This window comes from Lontra canadensis, unplaced genomic scaffold, assembly GCF_010015895.1.
Source record: "Lontra canadensis isolate GAN:19392208 unplaced genomic scaffold, GSC_riverotter_1.0 scaffold7, whole genome shotgun sequence".
NCBI classification, from domain to species: Eukaryota; Metazoa; Chordata; class Mammalia; order Carnivora; family Mustelidae; genus Lontra; species Lontra canadensis.
In genome coordinates, this window is record NW_022631001.1 from 15,476,631 (window position 1) to 15,492,977 (window position 16,347).

The following is a 16,347-nucleotide window of genomic DNA, read 5'->3' on the forward strand; positions in this document are numbered from 1 at the left end:
CTACCCACATGGGATTGTTATGAGTTGCAATACAGTAATGTATCTAAAAGTAGTATGTAAATGATTAATCTTGTTAGTGTAATCTGGGAAAAGGTGTGTATAAACAACTTGAAACCTTACAATTTCCATATTTTATCAACTGGTGAGGGCGTATGTGTGTGGGGGGGGGTAGGTAGAAACAGAATTAATAATTTGCTCCTTGTTATGATCCTAAAGTACTTCACAAAAGGTGAAATAAAGTAAGTAGCAGAATGCTTTCCCTTAGTGTCTGTTCCAGAAAGATAGATCTGACTCTTTTTTTTTCATAATAAGCAGATCAAAGCATTTTTCCTGAATCATACAACTAAAGAACTTTTTCATGTGATCTAGATGAAATAGCAAAAGAATTAGCAGGGCGGTATAGCTCTGTAGCTTTTTTCCAAGGTTGTGAAGATGGTGATGTGCTTTTAAAATCAGATAAAAAGAGATCATATGAGCTAGCAAAGCACGTGGGGATAGTCACTCAATATATATTTGTTGATGGATGGAGTGATCTTGAAGGATGCCAAAAGGTGACATAAATTCAGAAGAAAAGGGAGACAGTTTATTGTTGGCAATATCTGAAGTAAAATGATGAGAGGGAAATTAAGGCAGTTCACTCATCTGGAAACTGACTGTGGTGAGGAGAACTTTTTAAAGACAGAAAGATTTGAAAGATTTATGGCAAATCAGAATCCCTTAATGTAAGGTTCCATTAATTTATTTCTTCAGTAACTATTTATGAAATGATTCTATAGACAAGTCATTATGATAGGTGCCACAAGATAGTGCCTCATCTGAGCAAGAGGACTGTGTATCAGGAAAGGTAAAATACAGCGTAAGGTGTTGGATCTTGAGGAAGAGCACAGTATAGTACAAGAGGGACTGTGCTCTGTGTGGTCAGGGAGAAAGACTAGCATTTAATATTAGACATCCCTTGATTCAAGCATTAGATACTTCCATCCTTGCCTCCCTCCATATAGGCACTCATTCTTTAATTTCTTTCAGCAAATTTGTATTGAGAACATATTTCCCATCACTAAGTGATGAGAAGGATGAAACAGTACTCATTTCATGTTACTTAAAACTGTATAAACTTGGCGAAATCACTTACCTTAAGAAACCTGACTTAATAGTAAAATTAACATTAAAATGTCTCACTCTCAGTGCTATTTTAATTATTAAAGCAATTTATGATAGTGCCTGGCATGTAGTAGATACTTAATGGAATGTGGTGGTGGTGGTGGTAATTATTTTTTTTAGCATTATTTTTTTAGCATTTTTGTGGGAGCAGTTTAGAGAATAGGATGGTAATTTCTAGGAGATTTCTAGGAGTTTGTTAAGAAAAATCTTTTCAACTTTATGAAAGAGAAAGCCGTGTGTTGACAGTAATAGAAGCTTTCCATTAGGACCTAACACACTAATATAGTCCCTGGGAAATCCTAGTCATTTAAGAATTTTTTTTCTAAATTAATTGAGATTTTAATAAGCATATATTAAAATAAAGACATTTAGTGTGTACCGTGTGACATTAATAAAGATACCAAAGAGAAGAGTTGCTTTATACAACTTCAGCACAATTACTAGGCTCAAAAATGTTTTTGAAGATAAGAAGCAGGGTCTGTAGCTACAAAGATAGATTGGGAAAAACTGGTGGATGTTCTGAAATGTTCTTTAGTGATAAAGAAAAATTACTTAAAGCTACTTGTACAGCATTATTACATGACATACTGCTTTTTCGAAAGGTAGCTGGGGGTGCCCGGGTGGCTCAGCCAGTTAAGCGTCTGCCTTCAGGTCCTAGAATTGAGCCTTCCATCGGGCTCCTACTGCTTCTCCTTCTCCATCTGCCTGCCACTCGCCCTGCTTGTTCTCTCTCTCTCTCTCTCAGTCAAATAAATAAATAAAAGTCTTTAAAAAAAAAAGGTAGCTCTCAAAGGATATGAAAAATAGATTGATATTGAAAAAAATGATCTGGACAGAAATGTTTTTAAGAAGTTATAATGATGGTATTAAGAAAGTAATAGTTTAGAACTTGAAATAAAATGTTAGGTATTGATCACAAAGATAAAGGACACATAAGAGGATTCCTGGGGCTCCCGGGTCTCCTGGCTGGTTCAATAGGTAGATCATGCAAGTCTCGATCTCAGGGGTTGTAAGTTCAAGTCCCACATTGAGTGTAGAGGTTACTTGAAAAAATAAAATCTTAAGAAAAAAAAAAAAAGAAGAAAGAAAGAAAAAGGATTCCCTTAACCGATATAGAGAATAGTCTGGAGGAAATGATGATTATAATTGAGCATGATTAGTTCTGTCTCAGACTTATTAAGACGGGGTGACATCAGGGCATTTACTTAGAAAATAGAAGGGGGATTGTATAACAAAAAGAGACAGACCTTGGCAAATGCTCATACCCGGCAGGAAGAAAGGAAGCAGATAAATGCAGTGGACAGAGCAGTAGGGAGGAAACCAGTGAGGATATCAACCGTGTGACAGAAGGAAAGGGGAGTTTCAACTGGTGATCCCTCCAGAGTGCCAAACACTGCAGGAAAGCCAGGGAGGCTGAAGGCTGGGAAAAGATCATTGTATTCAAATGTGGGAAGGTCTTCATGGATCCTCTGCTTTTGTATGGCGGTAGAAACAAGATTGCAAACGAGATTGAAGAGAGAAGTTGAGGATGAACTGGGTGAATTGATATTCTGCCTCTCATTATAGTTGTATTATACCCAAGAGAAAGAGGAAAGATTCTTACTATCGGCTCACATCGTTATATTTGTAAAGTCTCTTATGGTTCAGCACTCACTTTTTTCGTTGTAACTCTAAATCTTTTGGCATATGTTTGAGCTCTTGATTCTCTTGGACACTGCTTACAGTTGACAAAGTGTTTTATTTATGGGGATAGTCAAGTGAGGGAGGGGGCTTGATGGTGGGTCATGATGTCTTCACAACGATTCATCAGTATGTTCTTAACACCATTTCCTGCTCTCAGAGAGCATGTTTTAACTTATGAATATTTAAAGCCCCAAAACAAAACAGCATACATCAGACTGGAGCCAAATGAAAGCATTAAAATCACCTATTACTACTCCATCCAGCAAATGTTGCAAAGCAAGGGAGCAAAGCTGGGGAGAAATCGGCCATGTCCAGATCAGAAGCAAATCCAGTTCCGAACTTACTAAATACTGTATTTTTCCTTCTTTACAGAAGCCTTTAATCAAGACTCATTATATCTATCTATCTATCTATCTATCTATCTATTATCTATCTATCTCTCTATCTAGAGTTTCTTCTTACACACGTAAGAACCCTAAGCTATTTTTCTTGACAAAAAAATAAAATTTGTCACATTATTACAGGTGAAAATCTGTTTAATAATAATGATTTCTAAAAAAATCCATGATTTCTAATTAAATGAAAACACACATAGTAATTATTGAGTCTTGGAATCATTTTTAGACCCAAAGTTCTGTGTTATAAAGTCTTAACACAGGCAGAGGGAGTAACAGAAACAAAGGAAAATTGTTTAAGAATGGAAAAGGTTGTAGGATACTGATTAATTTTTTCTATTTGGTGGATGCTATGATTTAGCAGTTCACTGAGCTCAGAAATTTAATTAAGATTAGAAGTTTTAACGTGAAATCAGGGTTTACTGGTAGATCACAAGTGGTGGATAATAGGAATAGTGGTCTTACCAAAACTAGAATCTTGACTAAGAATGTCAATAATTATTTGTATAGTTTGTGTTTATTAAAAGTAAGAAGTAATTACTATGATTAGCTTCTTTTCAAACTGCATATTCTTAAATGAGTCTCATTATAACTGAATAGTATTTCTAAAATAACCAAATCCATCCATACCTTAGATTAAAACAGATCCTCTACAAAGCTTCAACTGAATTTTTTTCCTTGCTGTTTAAACAATATCTATACACAAATGTGTATAACACATAAAAATATGAATTCTAACAGCTTGTAAGTGACAAAACTGGTATTGGAATTCGAGTCTTTTGGATCCCAGAACCTAAGCTTTTTATTTCTATGTGATAATTCCTCTTAGTATGAATAGAGGGCACAATTTTAGGCAATAGAGACAGTCTAGGAGAAGGAACATAAGTTAAAGGAAGGATGGACTGCTTAGTTTTGTGCTACATACCTTGAGCTTTGTCTAATGATACTCTCCTTCTGATTAGAGTTTCCATGTTGGTCAAATGACTCTCACTTTCTCAGTACTTGATTGTTTTTCATCCCTTCAGCAGAGACACTTAAAATTAAGTGTGATAAAAAGAGATAATATACATCAGACTTCAGTTCTTTCTTTTAGATTGAGGTAGAGCAAAACTGCCTTATCTCCCCCCACCCCTTTTCAAAGAGGCAAAGCTACTTTTTTATTTCTTCTAAAAGTCTCAAGAAGAGTTCAGCCTTAGGGAAGTGCGTGCCAATAGAATAACATAATGGTCAAGACTGGGCAAGACAACGTTAAAAAGAAAATATAAGAGGGAGCAACGAAAGATTGCAAGAAAGTTCAGTGGAGGTAATATTCTGAGTGAAGCCCACACTGAACTGATTTGGGAGGGAAAGCTAAGATGATTCCTCTCCACAAGGGAGTACATCTTAGATGGGTTCAGGAAAGAGATGTTTAGGTTAAAAAAAAAATAGTAGATTTTGTAGAAGAAAGCAAGTTTATTTGCTTATTAAATTATATTTTATATTACTCGGGAACTTAACAAATATTCACTAATTGATCATAGAAGTTTTGTGAACCTTGAAGATTATGAATCCACAACTAATTAAAATACCTCTCTGTTGAAGAGTTATTATGTTTCAGGTAGTTGATAATGTATAATCTCATTTATTGCTCCCAAAAACTTCATGAAGTGGATTGTGTAATATTATAGCTAAATATAATTTCTTTATCACTTAAGGTGTGTACCAAATATTTTACACCAATTATCTAATATTCACAATGTCCATATTAGGTACTTGTTAGTACCATTTTGCACGTGAGAAACTTAAGGTTTTGGGAGATTGAGGAAATTGACTACATATGCATATCTCATAAATATTAGAACTAGGATTCAGATCTGTGTCTTTTTTTTTTTTTTAACTCTGGAAACCGTCTTACCTACTAAACATAATAGAATGTATATAGGAGATTCAAGTGTAAAGAGCCACAAAGCATCGTGATGTGTTAGCTGTAATAGAGCTCCAGTAGGAAAGGGGGATGACCATTGGCAACGTACTAAGATGAATACCAACAAAGGGTGTGTGTGTGTGTGTATGTGTTGTAGACTTTCTGGGGAATCTGATCATGATTGCGACTCTGCGGAAGGGAATTCCTGAGAAGGACTGATATCAAACAGGATATCTAAGCTGTAAATCTCCAAGGGCCTGGGTCCTGTAGGAATTGGATCTCCCTTTGAGGCCACAATTTTCTCTGAGAGCATCAAATTTTACCCACCCCAAAAAATCGCATTCACTGATTCACATGGTCACTGAGCCTCTATTTGGTAGGCACCATGTTATCTGCTGCAGCTACAGATGAAGCAGAGTGATGTGGGCTTTGTCTTGCTCTGGGAGTGGCAAGAGCTCAGCCTCTGTGGTCATCACATCCCCTCCCAAAGTCCAACAGCAACTTTATATGAAAAACCGTAATATTCAGAGATAAGTCTTGCTTACCGCATCATGTTTATTTTTAATAAAGGGCAGAATTAGTATATCATATTATATCCTACTAGGGAATCATATATATATATATATATATATATGATATGTATCATATATATCCATACATATACATATATACAACAAACAGTCCTTCCATGTGGCAACAGTGGAGTTGTGGTTCTAGTCCATCTCTCTGTTTTATATATTGGATACCACACTTCTCTGAGGCCTTAGTATGTTTGGTGCCTCCTTAAGAACTGTGCATTTAGTGACAATAGGGATTATATCTTAAATCTCTATTTTTTCAGTACCTGTCACACCACTTGGCAAATCATGCATGCTCAATAATTGTTCATTGAATGGAATTAGGTTTAGTTTTAAGAAGCCAGTCCTTTGATATTACTGTATTGGCACTCGTTATAATATGGAATATAGAGTTGTATAAACATTTATTTATCCCAGATTTTAGGAGCTAAAGCTGTTAGCTTTAGTGAAATTACATGTGTAGCAATGAACAAAAAAAAAAAATTGTGGAAAAGTCATTTCTATAGATTCCAATTAAATGCATTAAAACATGAAATTAAATTAATTTACTTAAATTAAATAAAGTAAATTAAAACGTGGAATAGCTCATGTACGTTACTCATGAAAGACCTCGTTTCAGAAGATAAAAATACATCTCAATTAAATTATATGATCACCTGGGCAGGTAGTTAAAGTAGCACTGGAGAAGAAGTTAAAAAAAAACCAGTGTGATAGCATTCAAAGTTCATGAAATTATAACTTTAAATACCAAGTTTGAATTTGAATGGGTCACTCTCTTAACTTCTGTAGGATGCCAAAAAGGCTACATGCCCAGAACAGTGCAGGACAACGTGTGGCATCATTATGATTTTCTAGCCTCCATAGAAACTGCCCAGCTGTCACCACAGAACCATTAGGTTCAGGAAAATCAAATCTTTGAAGAAAAACAGATTTTTCAAAACCGGGAAATTCCCCCTATCTCTGCAAAAATGTCCCCTCTCATTTTTCTAGCCTTCAGTAATGATCAGTGCAGGAGATGGGAAAATTTGAACCTCGTCCACATAGCTGTCCAGGCCCCAGACTGTCAGGTGCATAAAACATTCCTGGGGACTTAAGTGTCACCAGAAATGTCACCGGTCAAGAGCAATAACAACAAACGCATGTGGCAGAACTCTTTTCAGGAAGAGAGTCTTGTGAATTTAAAGACATGCATTGGTAAACTGATTGGAAATCAGGGAGACCACCAAGGCAAGTTCAGGCAACAGATGGTCTGGAAGCCCCCAGAAGATGATGGGAGCTCATTCACAGCACGGTTTTTGTTTTTTTTTTTCTGGGCATTCAGGAAATTATGGCTAGGGGACAATTACTGTCTATACTTCTTGTCTCTTTACCAAGCAACCACTCCTCTAACTAAATACAGAAAAAATTATTCAGAGAATATTGTATTGGTATACTCATTTGAAAAGTCACTAAATCGGGGCGCCTGGGTGGCTCAGTGGGTTAAAGCCTCTGCCTTCGGCTCAGGTCATGATTTCAGAGTCCTGGGATCGAGCCCCACATGGGGCTCTCTGCTCAGCGGGGAGCCTGCTTCCTCCTCTCTCTCTGCCTGCCTCTCTGCCTACTTGTAATCTCTGTCTGTCAAATAAATAAATAAAATCTTAAAGAAAAAAAAAGAAAAGTCACTAAATTTTCATGAACGTCACAACCCACTCTTACGTACTTCTGATTAAATGGAGGTACACTGGGACACCTGGGTGGCTCAGTCAGGTAAATGCCTGGCTTCACTCCAGGTCATCATCTCAGGGTCCTGGGATCGAGCCGTACCTCCTGCTCCTTGCTCAGCAGGGAGCCTGCTTCTCCCTCTTCTTTTGTCTCTCCCTCTGCTTTGTGCTCTCTCACTCTAGCTCTCTCTCAAATAAACAAACAAATAAAATCTTTAAAAAAAAATGGAAGTATACTTAGCCATGCTTTTTTTTTAATTTTTTTTTATTGTGTTATGTTAGTCACCATACAAGACAACATTAGTTTTTGATGTAGTGTTCCAGGCAGACAACACCCAGTGTTCCATGCTTTCTATCACTTCCCCCAAGGTTTTTGCCCAGAGAGGCTGTGAGATTTCTTGTCTCAGGTGTCTTGAGGCCGAACAGAGATCACACTGCCCTAGTGATGACGGAACAGACAACAGGACCTCTTAAATGGCTTTCCTTAACTCCCACATTGGCTCTTGTGATACCATGTTTTAAATGTTCTCAATTCACGGTGGAAATCTTGCCTCAACTATGCTAAAAACCTTTCATTCCTCTATAATTTCACTAAATCCTGTTGCAGTCATAAGATTCTTTTTTTGAGTATAGTCAAAATACAATTTTACATTAGTTTCAGATGTACGACATAATAATTCAATGATTCTCTATGTTATGCTATGCTCACCACAAGCCTAACTACCATCTGTCACCCTACAAAGATATTATTAATAATAATACCTTTGACTCTATTCCCACTGCTGTACTTTTTATCCCTGTGACTTAGTCATTCTGTAACTGGAAGCTTGTAACTCCCACTCCTTTCACCCACTTTGCCCGTCCTCCTTCCCTGATTTCTTTCTGGCAGCAAGGAGTCTGTTCTCTGTATTTATAGCTCTGATGCTTCTTTTTGTTTGTTCATTCATTCATTTTGGTTTTTAGTTTTCACATCTAAGTGAAATCATATGGTATTTTTTTAAGGTAGCAATGATTATTTTTATTGTTTATTCACAGATTAAACAGAAGAGCTGGGTTAGTGAGCTGCTGAATATTTTATTATACTCAATTGAGAAGTCTATAGTTTCTTTTTTTTTATGTTATTTTTTTAAAAAACAAGGAGCCATCCCAATCTGGATGGCATCATCTCTTCTTATGAAGACATCCTGGATACTAGGGAATTAGGCAACTGCCATGACTTGTTGAGGTTGAAAACTAAAGACCCATGGAGGCTGTAAACTTCCCACAGTTTGTCTGACCAGGGAACTTTTGAGTAGCACTCGGGGTATGTATCCATAGTGTGTGTAGGAACTGAAGTCAGCATACATGATCATAGATTTGTTAAGCAAACATTCAGAGAGACTCCACTAAAGACTCCATGCTGCATGCCACAAAGGACTTTTGTCTTTTAAGAACTTTTTTTTTAAGATTTTATTTATTTATTTGATAGAAAAACAGAGCACAAGTAGGCAGAACGGCAGGCAGAGGCAGAGGGAGAAGCAGGCTCCCCACTGATCAGGAAGCCTGACATGGGGCTCTATCCCAGGACCCTGAGATCATGACCTGAGCTGAAGGCAGATGCTTAACCCACTGAGCCACCCAGGCACCCCTTTTAAGCATTTTCTAACAGCATTTCTTTCAGCCTGAGCCCTTAGAATTCATTATCACAGGTTTGTTTTTGTTTCTTTGAAGTTGTTTTTATTTTTTTTGTTTTTTTCTCTCCACTGTTCAGCGCTTTGATAATATGAAGGGCTTCACTCCAGAGAAGTCACTGAAGCAAAGAAAAGCTTCACAGAGCCATACTGGGAGAATTAAAACATATCACATGAATTCAGCCTTCCTTTTCTGTGTTCCATCAAACAAAAAAGGAATTAATATGGAGACGCACCCATACAGGGACTTTGAGTTTTGTTTTATTTTTACACATGAGGAACAAAAACCTCCATAAAGCCACCAAAGCTTCCTAACATCATCAAGTCCTCGTCTATGAGTCATTAACTTGCTGAAGCCCAGAAAATCACATTTGGTTTAAGACTGTTTGATAATGTAGTAACACAGTAAAATGTGATTTACCAATTAGCTCACGTAATTAGAAAATCAAAAACATGCTCTAAGTGGCTGGTGGACACACATAAATGAAGTCTATCGTCATTCTTTATAGCTGTTGATTATAGTTACAATTACACCTTCCACTGATGATACTGCATCCAAGTACCTTATGGAAGAGAATTCACAAGTACCTATGTTTACAAATCCCATAAATAAATGAATATTGAGTTCAGCCAGTCATTCTTTCCGTCCTCTTTTCTTTCCTTCACCAATTATTTCTTGCCAGACTTGTTTAGCAATAGGGTATCTGGTCCTTGCCTTTATAGAGCTCTCAGTCTGCAAGAACTATGTTTAAATTCTTCTAGGGAAAAGTCAACTGGTTAAGACCCTACAAACGTGACGGTGGTTAGAAATTCGTCTTTCTAGAGGATCCCTAAATGCTAATGATGTTGCCGAGACACGTGTAAGAAAAAAGACAGCCACCTCAGGAATTTTCTCGCTCAGAGCTTTTTGCCTGGCTGGAAGGGACTCTGTGATGAGAATGGGGATCGAATATTTGTTAGATTATTTTAAAGCCGCTCTTCATCTATTCTGTGTGCATTCTGTTGACATCAAAGACATATGTGATTTGTTGCCTGGCTATATTTAAGTATTTCTCTCTGTAAATTCATATTAATGCAAGAATTGTTTAGATGGTTAAAGCTTTCTCACTAGGAATTTCAAGCATGTCCTACTTTATTCTCTTCCTGCTGCTACTGAAATACATGAGCGTGGTTATGTTACATGGTCCAGGACTTCCTAATAAATATAACGAGGATAATGGGGATGAATTACCTGAGCTTGAGCAATAAAGAAAAGGCATTTCTTATCTGACATGATTATTCTGAATGCTATTTTTTGGCAAAATACGACATAAGTGTGTGCTGCCTTTTCCACTGACTTTTTAAGGTCATAGTTTCATGTTCATTCTTGGAAATCTTAAAAGATATTAGGAAATTATTTCCCTTGTAAATGTAACAATTGCCCCTATGTGGTTTCTTCTTTGTAACCTCGCAATGCGTATTTTGTATTGTTCCCTCTGTCCCAATTATCACAAATTCTAAGGAATCCAATAAACTTTACTTTTTGCAGTTTCACTCATATATTTAGATGATATTTTATTTGATTGAAACATACAATCACAAACATTAAGAAAGTGTGGTTTACTTATAGCCAGAATGAAACTTAACCCCAAATGTTGTTTAAAAAGCAGCCGTCTCCTCCTTAATATGTATTTAATCATTCTTTCTTTTTTTCCTACTTACAGGTCAATGGAACAGAAATTGAATATGAGTTTGAAGAAATTACATTGGAAAGGGTAAGAAAAATCCAACAGTCCAAAAACCTCAATCTTGCATTTGACATTCTGCATCCTAATGATTATTTTGTGAAATCACACAATTGTGTGTTATACCTTGGAAGTTTCCGACGAGACTCAAAAATATTAATGAAATGCTTGCAATGGAGGGCACAGAGACAAACAGATCAAATCCCCAGAATATTCCATATGTAAATTGCATTGCCAAGATTTGGAGAAATGAATGAGAAAGTCAGAAATATTCAGTGAGCTAGTATAGCACTTTTTCCTGTTCTTTTCATTATTAACATTTTGTTATGCATTTTTAGATATAGTACAAAACATTTTCATTTATATAATGTTAATGCTATCTCACAACTACCATTATCATGCATTTTTTTAGTTAAAAAAAAGTAATGCATTTTAAAGACACCCTCATGGAGAAAAACATAGCAATCCTGTAGATCTCTGCAAGTATGTTATTAAGGCCTTTGCAAGGCTTTGACAAATTAGGAAATTTCTGTGTAACAACCCTAATCTATAAAAGTATTTTGCAAAATGGTAAGAGAAAGACCAAAAACCACCTAGAAAAAATATGACCAAAAGACATTCACAGGACATTCATCAAAAAAGTAAAGGCTAATAACACATGAAAACTTGTTCAACCTTATTAATAAACAAAGAAAACAGTGATGTTAAACCGTTTTTATCTGTCCAATTGGCAAAATTTAAAAGAAAGGCTAATATTCACTGCCATGGAGTGGCTCTAGAAATTGTAGAAGTAATTTGGAAAAATGGATCAAAAGCTTTAAAATGGGCACACTTTTTTGACTCAAAAATTATACTTATAAAATATATAAAGATATAAAGAATGCTTATATTGGTATTTATAATAGTGAAGATTTAAAAAGTCAAATGTTTAATAATACATTATTATATTCCAAATAATAGAAAACTATATTAAATTATATTATAATAGTATTTTTAAGAATATTTAAGCATAAGAATGGAAGGCCTAACAAAGTTATCTTACCAAATTAAAAAAAAATAAATTTTATAATGGTATGTAAATATAATCCCATAAGTACCAACACGTATAATTTGCATTTATAAGTATACACAGAAAGCCTGAAAGGATCCACATTAAAATGTTAACTCTTGTTAAGGATTTTGGATAATTTTTTTGTTTCTTCTTTTCGTTTGCATTTTTTGCTAAATATTCCATAATAAACCTATAATTCATTTATGAGAAATAATAAATAATAAATTTTTCTAAGCTGTTCCATTCAAGTATGAATTCAGACTCTAGACCTGCACTTAAACGTGTATTTCCTTTTAAGTTTACTGATTATTCACTTTCCTGAGTCAGAGAATTTTTCATTTTCAGCCTAATTTTTATTGAGCATGAGTGGTTTTAAAAGGAAATTTACATTAAAAGTTAAGTGTTTGACAGATGTGTTCTTTAAAACTTCCATTATGAACTTTGGTTAAATTTTAATGGCATGCTAAATGGAGAAAAATAAGGCTTATGGAAAATTAGCCCAAATGAAAAAAGAGAACACATTTCTCCTACTAAGTCACTAATCTTCTCTCTAGGACTGGCTATATAATTTGCAGAGCACAGTATAAAATGAAAATGTAGAGGCCCTTGTTTAAAAATTATTAAGAATCAAAAAAGAGGTCAAGACCCAGGCATTAAGTGCCACATGACTTTTCTTAAATGCAGGAGCCTGTTTGACGGCACAGATCTCACACTCATGGAGTCACCCCTTCTCTCTCCCCACACGCCCTCATCTTCAACATGACACCGTTTGGTTATCCTGGTTTTATAGGTCAGAAAATTGAGGCTCACTTTGGTGCGAGGTAGAACAGTCAGTGGGAGTGAGACAACTGTGTGCTCTAGGCTGTGTTCTGACACTCCCTTGCCTCAGGATCTGGTGGTCATCTCACCTCCTGCCCTTGGAGTCTCAGTCACACTCTGAACCTCATCACTGCCATGAGCTACACTGGCCCCCAAAACCTCTGTCAAGCATCGTCTTTGTTGAACATGACCTCTTTTCCATTCTTTTCATTTATTCCAGTACCACCCCCCTCAAAAAGTCTTCCAACTCCACTGGGACCTGGAATCACCAATTTTACCATTTCCCTCCAGTTTTCACCTTTCCTATGCCCACCCCACCCCCACCCACCATACCCAAGTCTCCCTCTCACAGGCTTTTAATATGCCTTCTCCTCTCTCCCTTTCTGTGCTCCTCCAGCAGAGCCTCAGCCCTCCATGCCAGAGCCTGGGCAAATGAATGGGTCTAGAGAAGCCCTTGTTCACCTCACTTTAATTTTATAGCTATTGATTTCAAGCGAACCTTCAAAGCATCTTAGCAATTCTTATACGTTTCTTTAGAAAAATCACTCTCTCATTCTCTGGGACAACAGATTCACAACTTATTTGCTCTTCTCAAATCTCAATCACCCCCAACCTCATCCTCCGTCTCAGCAGTTGAGACTGCTCTCTTCCTATGTCCTTGAGAAAACCCAAGTAGTCACAGGAAGACCACGTCACCTTCCTGCCACCAGCTCTGCCAGTGTGCTCTCCCTGTTTCAATGGAAGAACATTCCCTGCTCCTTTAGGAGGCCGGCCCTTCACTTGTGACCCACACTCTGCAACCTTTTGTCTGTTTAAGGACTCTGCTTCTGTAGTTGTCTCCTCTCTCGCTCTCTCTCTCTCCTGCAGTATCAGTTTCTCTCTCTCTTTTTCCCCTGGATATTTAATACAGACATGATGTAATATCTCTCATTAAAAAAGAAAAAAAAAGTCCTCTAGCAATGGAATGATATAAGAAAAAGCAAAACAAAACAAAATATCACTTGGCCCAATGTTCCCCTCTTGTTATTGTTTCATAATTCTAGTTTCTTTACCAAAAATCTAGGAAAGCTGTCCGTTTTCAGTAAGTCCACTTTATTACTTCATTTTCTTATTTTAACCTAGTTCACTATTTTCATCAGTAGTCCTACAACCATCTTCATCAAAGTCTTGACAGTTTCCATCTTACGAAATTCAAGCATCACTTCTCTGCGCTGACTTTTCAGCAACATTTGATGCAGTTGTCACTGGCTCCTTCCTTCAAGATAATAATCCCTTGCCTTGCAGGACAAAACATTTCTCCTGTTTATTCACTACTTCATTGACACTCTGTCTTCGTCTCCTTGCTAGAGGCCTCCTCTAAATGTTGGAGCACTCCAGAAACCCAATGCACAGACCTCTTCCCAACCTCTCCTCATTCCTTCGTGATCTCATCCAGACCCATGGTGTTGAATACCAACTATCAACCGATGATTCCCAAATCTGAGTTATGATCTCTCTCCTGCATTCCAAATGTGCACAGCTAACAGTCCAGTTGGCATCTCTGCTGAATATCAAGAAGGTCTTCTAAACTGAGTATGTTCCTAACAGAATTCATGATTTCCCTGCACTCCCAACCCTGGGAGCAAAAGCTGCTTCTACCCGAATATTCCTCTTCTTAGCTAATTGGTTCTATCAGTTCCCTTATTATTCAGGCCCTCAAAAAAAGCCTCCTCCAGGAATCTTGCTTAATTGCTCTTTTTCCCTTGGCATCCAGAGCAAGCCTACCGGTGCTGCCATGAAAATGTATTTCAAAATCAATCAAATATTATCACCGACCCTGCTGAAGCCTAGTCCAAACTAAAATCATTCCCATGCCTGGCCCCCTATAGTAGAATCCACTTCTGCCCACTCCTCAAAGTAGCCAGAGTAATCTTTGTCAAAATATAAACCAGATTATACCACTTTTATTCTAAAACCCTCCAAGAGGTGATAATTACACTCATTATCATCACCTATAAGACCTTATACAATCTGACCCCTGCTTCCCTGGGTGACATAGTGCCCTCACCACCAACTCCTAGAGCATTTCACACATACTTTCTTGTCAATCCTCCAAAAAAGCCAAGCTTTTCCTACCTTAAGTCTTTATGTTTGTTGTTCTGTCTTCTTGCTAGAATCTCCCCTTGGATCTTTACCTGACTTGCTCTTTTCATCATTAAATATCTGCTCAAATGTCTCAGAAAAGCCTCCCTTGTGCACCCCATTTAAATTCATACTGGCATCCCCATTGCACTTTTTTCCACTTTCATAGCTTTATTACTTTTTAAATTGCACTTACCAGTATCTGAAACTTATATTATTAATGTATTTATTGCTCACTTTGTTAATATCTATCTCGTTCCCTAAATATCTGGTATATGTAAATATGTAGTCACTTCTGTATCCAATTTGCCTAGAACATTGTCTGGAATGTAGTATATACTCAGTGAATGTTTGATGAATGAATTATGCTGGTGCTCTACCCCTGCAAATGCGGTGAAGTAGAGACACATGACCTGCATTGGAATCTTGGCTCTATCCCTTACTGGTTGAGTTAATTTGAGCTGAATACTTAACCTTTCTGTGCTTCAATTTCCACACCTGAAAATGAGGCTGAAGTATTTATAATCTCTCTTCAGGTCTTTATGATGATTAAATGAGTTAATATAAAGGTTTAGGACAGCACACATAGTTATTCTTCACTTTTCCTTTGTGCTAACATAGTAGGTCTCACAAGTGTTATTTATTAAGATCATAATGGAAGCTATTAAAAACATAGCCTCCCAGTCTCAATGATCTAACAAGTCTCATTAATCTAACAATTTCTCTCATATCAATTTTTTCCCTGTTACTTTGTTGATTGTCAGACATCCAATCCAATAATGAAGTTATGGTTCTTATTATATGCTCTAACAGCTTCTACTTTTTCTGTCTTTTAATCTCTATAACATTTAACTTAGTAACAAACTAATCACATTTAGTAACACCCCTATGAAGTGGATATGGCCAACTCCATTTTACATATTAGGACACTGAGGCTCAGAAATTAAAGAACTTGTCAGAAGTCACAATGTTAGTAAGGGATGGAGCTAGGCTTCAGTCCCGTGACCAACAGATAACCAGAACCTAAACTCATTGCCACTGAGTTAGAGTGTCCTCGAAATTAAGTTCAAATGTCATTTCTTCCAAGAACCTTTTCTTGATTTTCCCTCTTGGGTAAGGTCCCCTTTATCAATTAACCCAAGCAGAGAACTTCTCACACTAAACAATGAATAAAATATGTCTTTTCCACTGACCTACAAATTCCTTGACAGGAGGAATTTTATTATAGTGTTCTTTATATTACCATGATCACAGAAAAAGAAAGAGGAAAGGCATTGAACAACTTCAGAACAAGTTGATGACCCCTCCTCTATGGCAGCGTTGTTCAGTGCATTGGCCAGTTGCCACACACAGTGAATTCCACATGTATCTAAGGTACATTTATCTGTCAGGCACAGTCCTTGTTTCTTAGAATTTTATGGCCTGGTAAAGAACACAAATAAGTCAATACACAAAAACCATGAATAACAGAGTGCCGTGGATACCTGGTCCAGAATGGGGTATTTCCCTGAGGCTTTATACCTGAGCTGGCTTAGGAAAGAT

At 36.8% G+C, this 16,347-nt stretch overlaps 1 protein-coding gene across 24 annotated transcripts in view; it reads left to right on the forward strand.

The window, feature by feature from the left end:
• DLG2 (discs large MAGUK scaffold protein 2) overlaps positions 1-16,347 on the forward strand; it is a 1,980,468-nt gene that overhangs the window by 1,335,242 nt on the left and 628,879 nt on the right. For all 24 annotated transcript variants that reach the window (XM_032852928.1, XM_032852923.1, XM_032852924.1 and 21 more), the window contains one exon: positions 10,794-10,844. In XM_032852928.1, the coding sequence (XP_032708819.1) occupies positions 10,794-10,844 (51 nt within the window). The remainder of the gene's footprint in view (positions 1-10,793; positions 10,845-16,347) is intronic.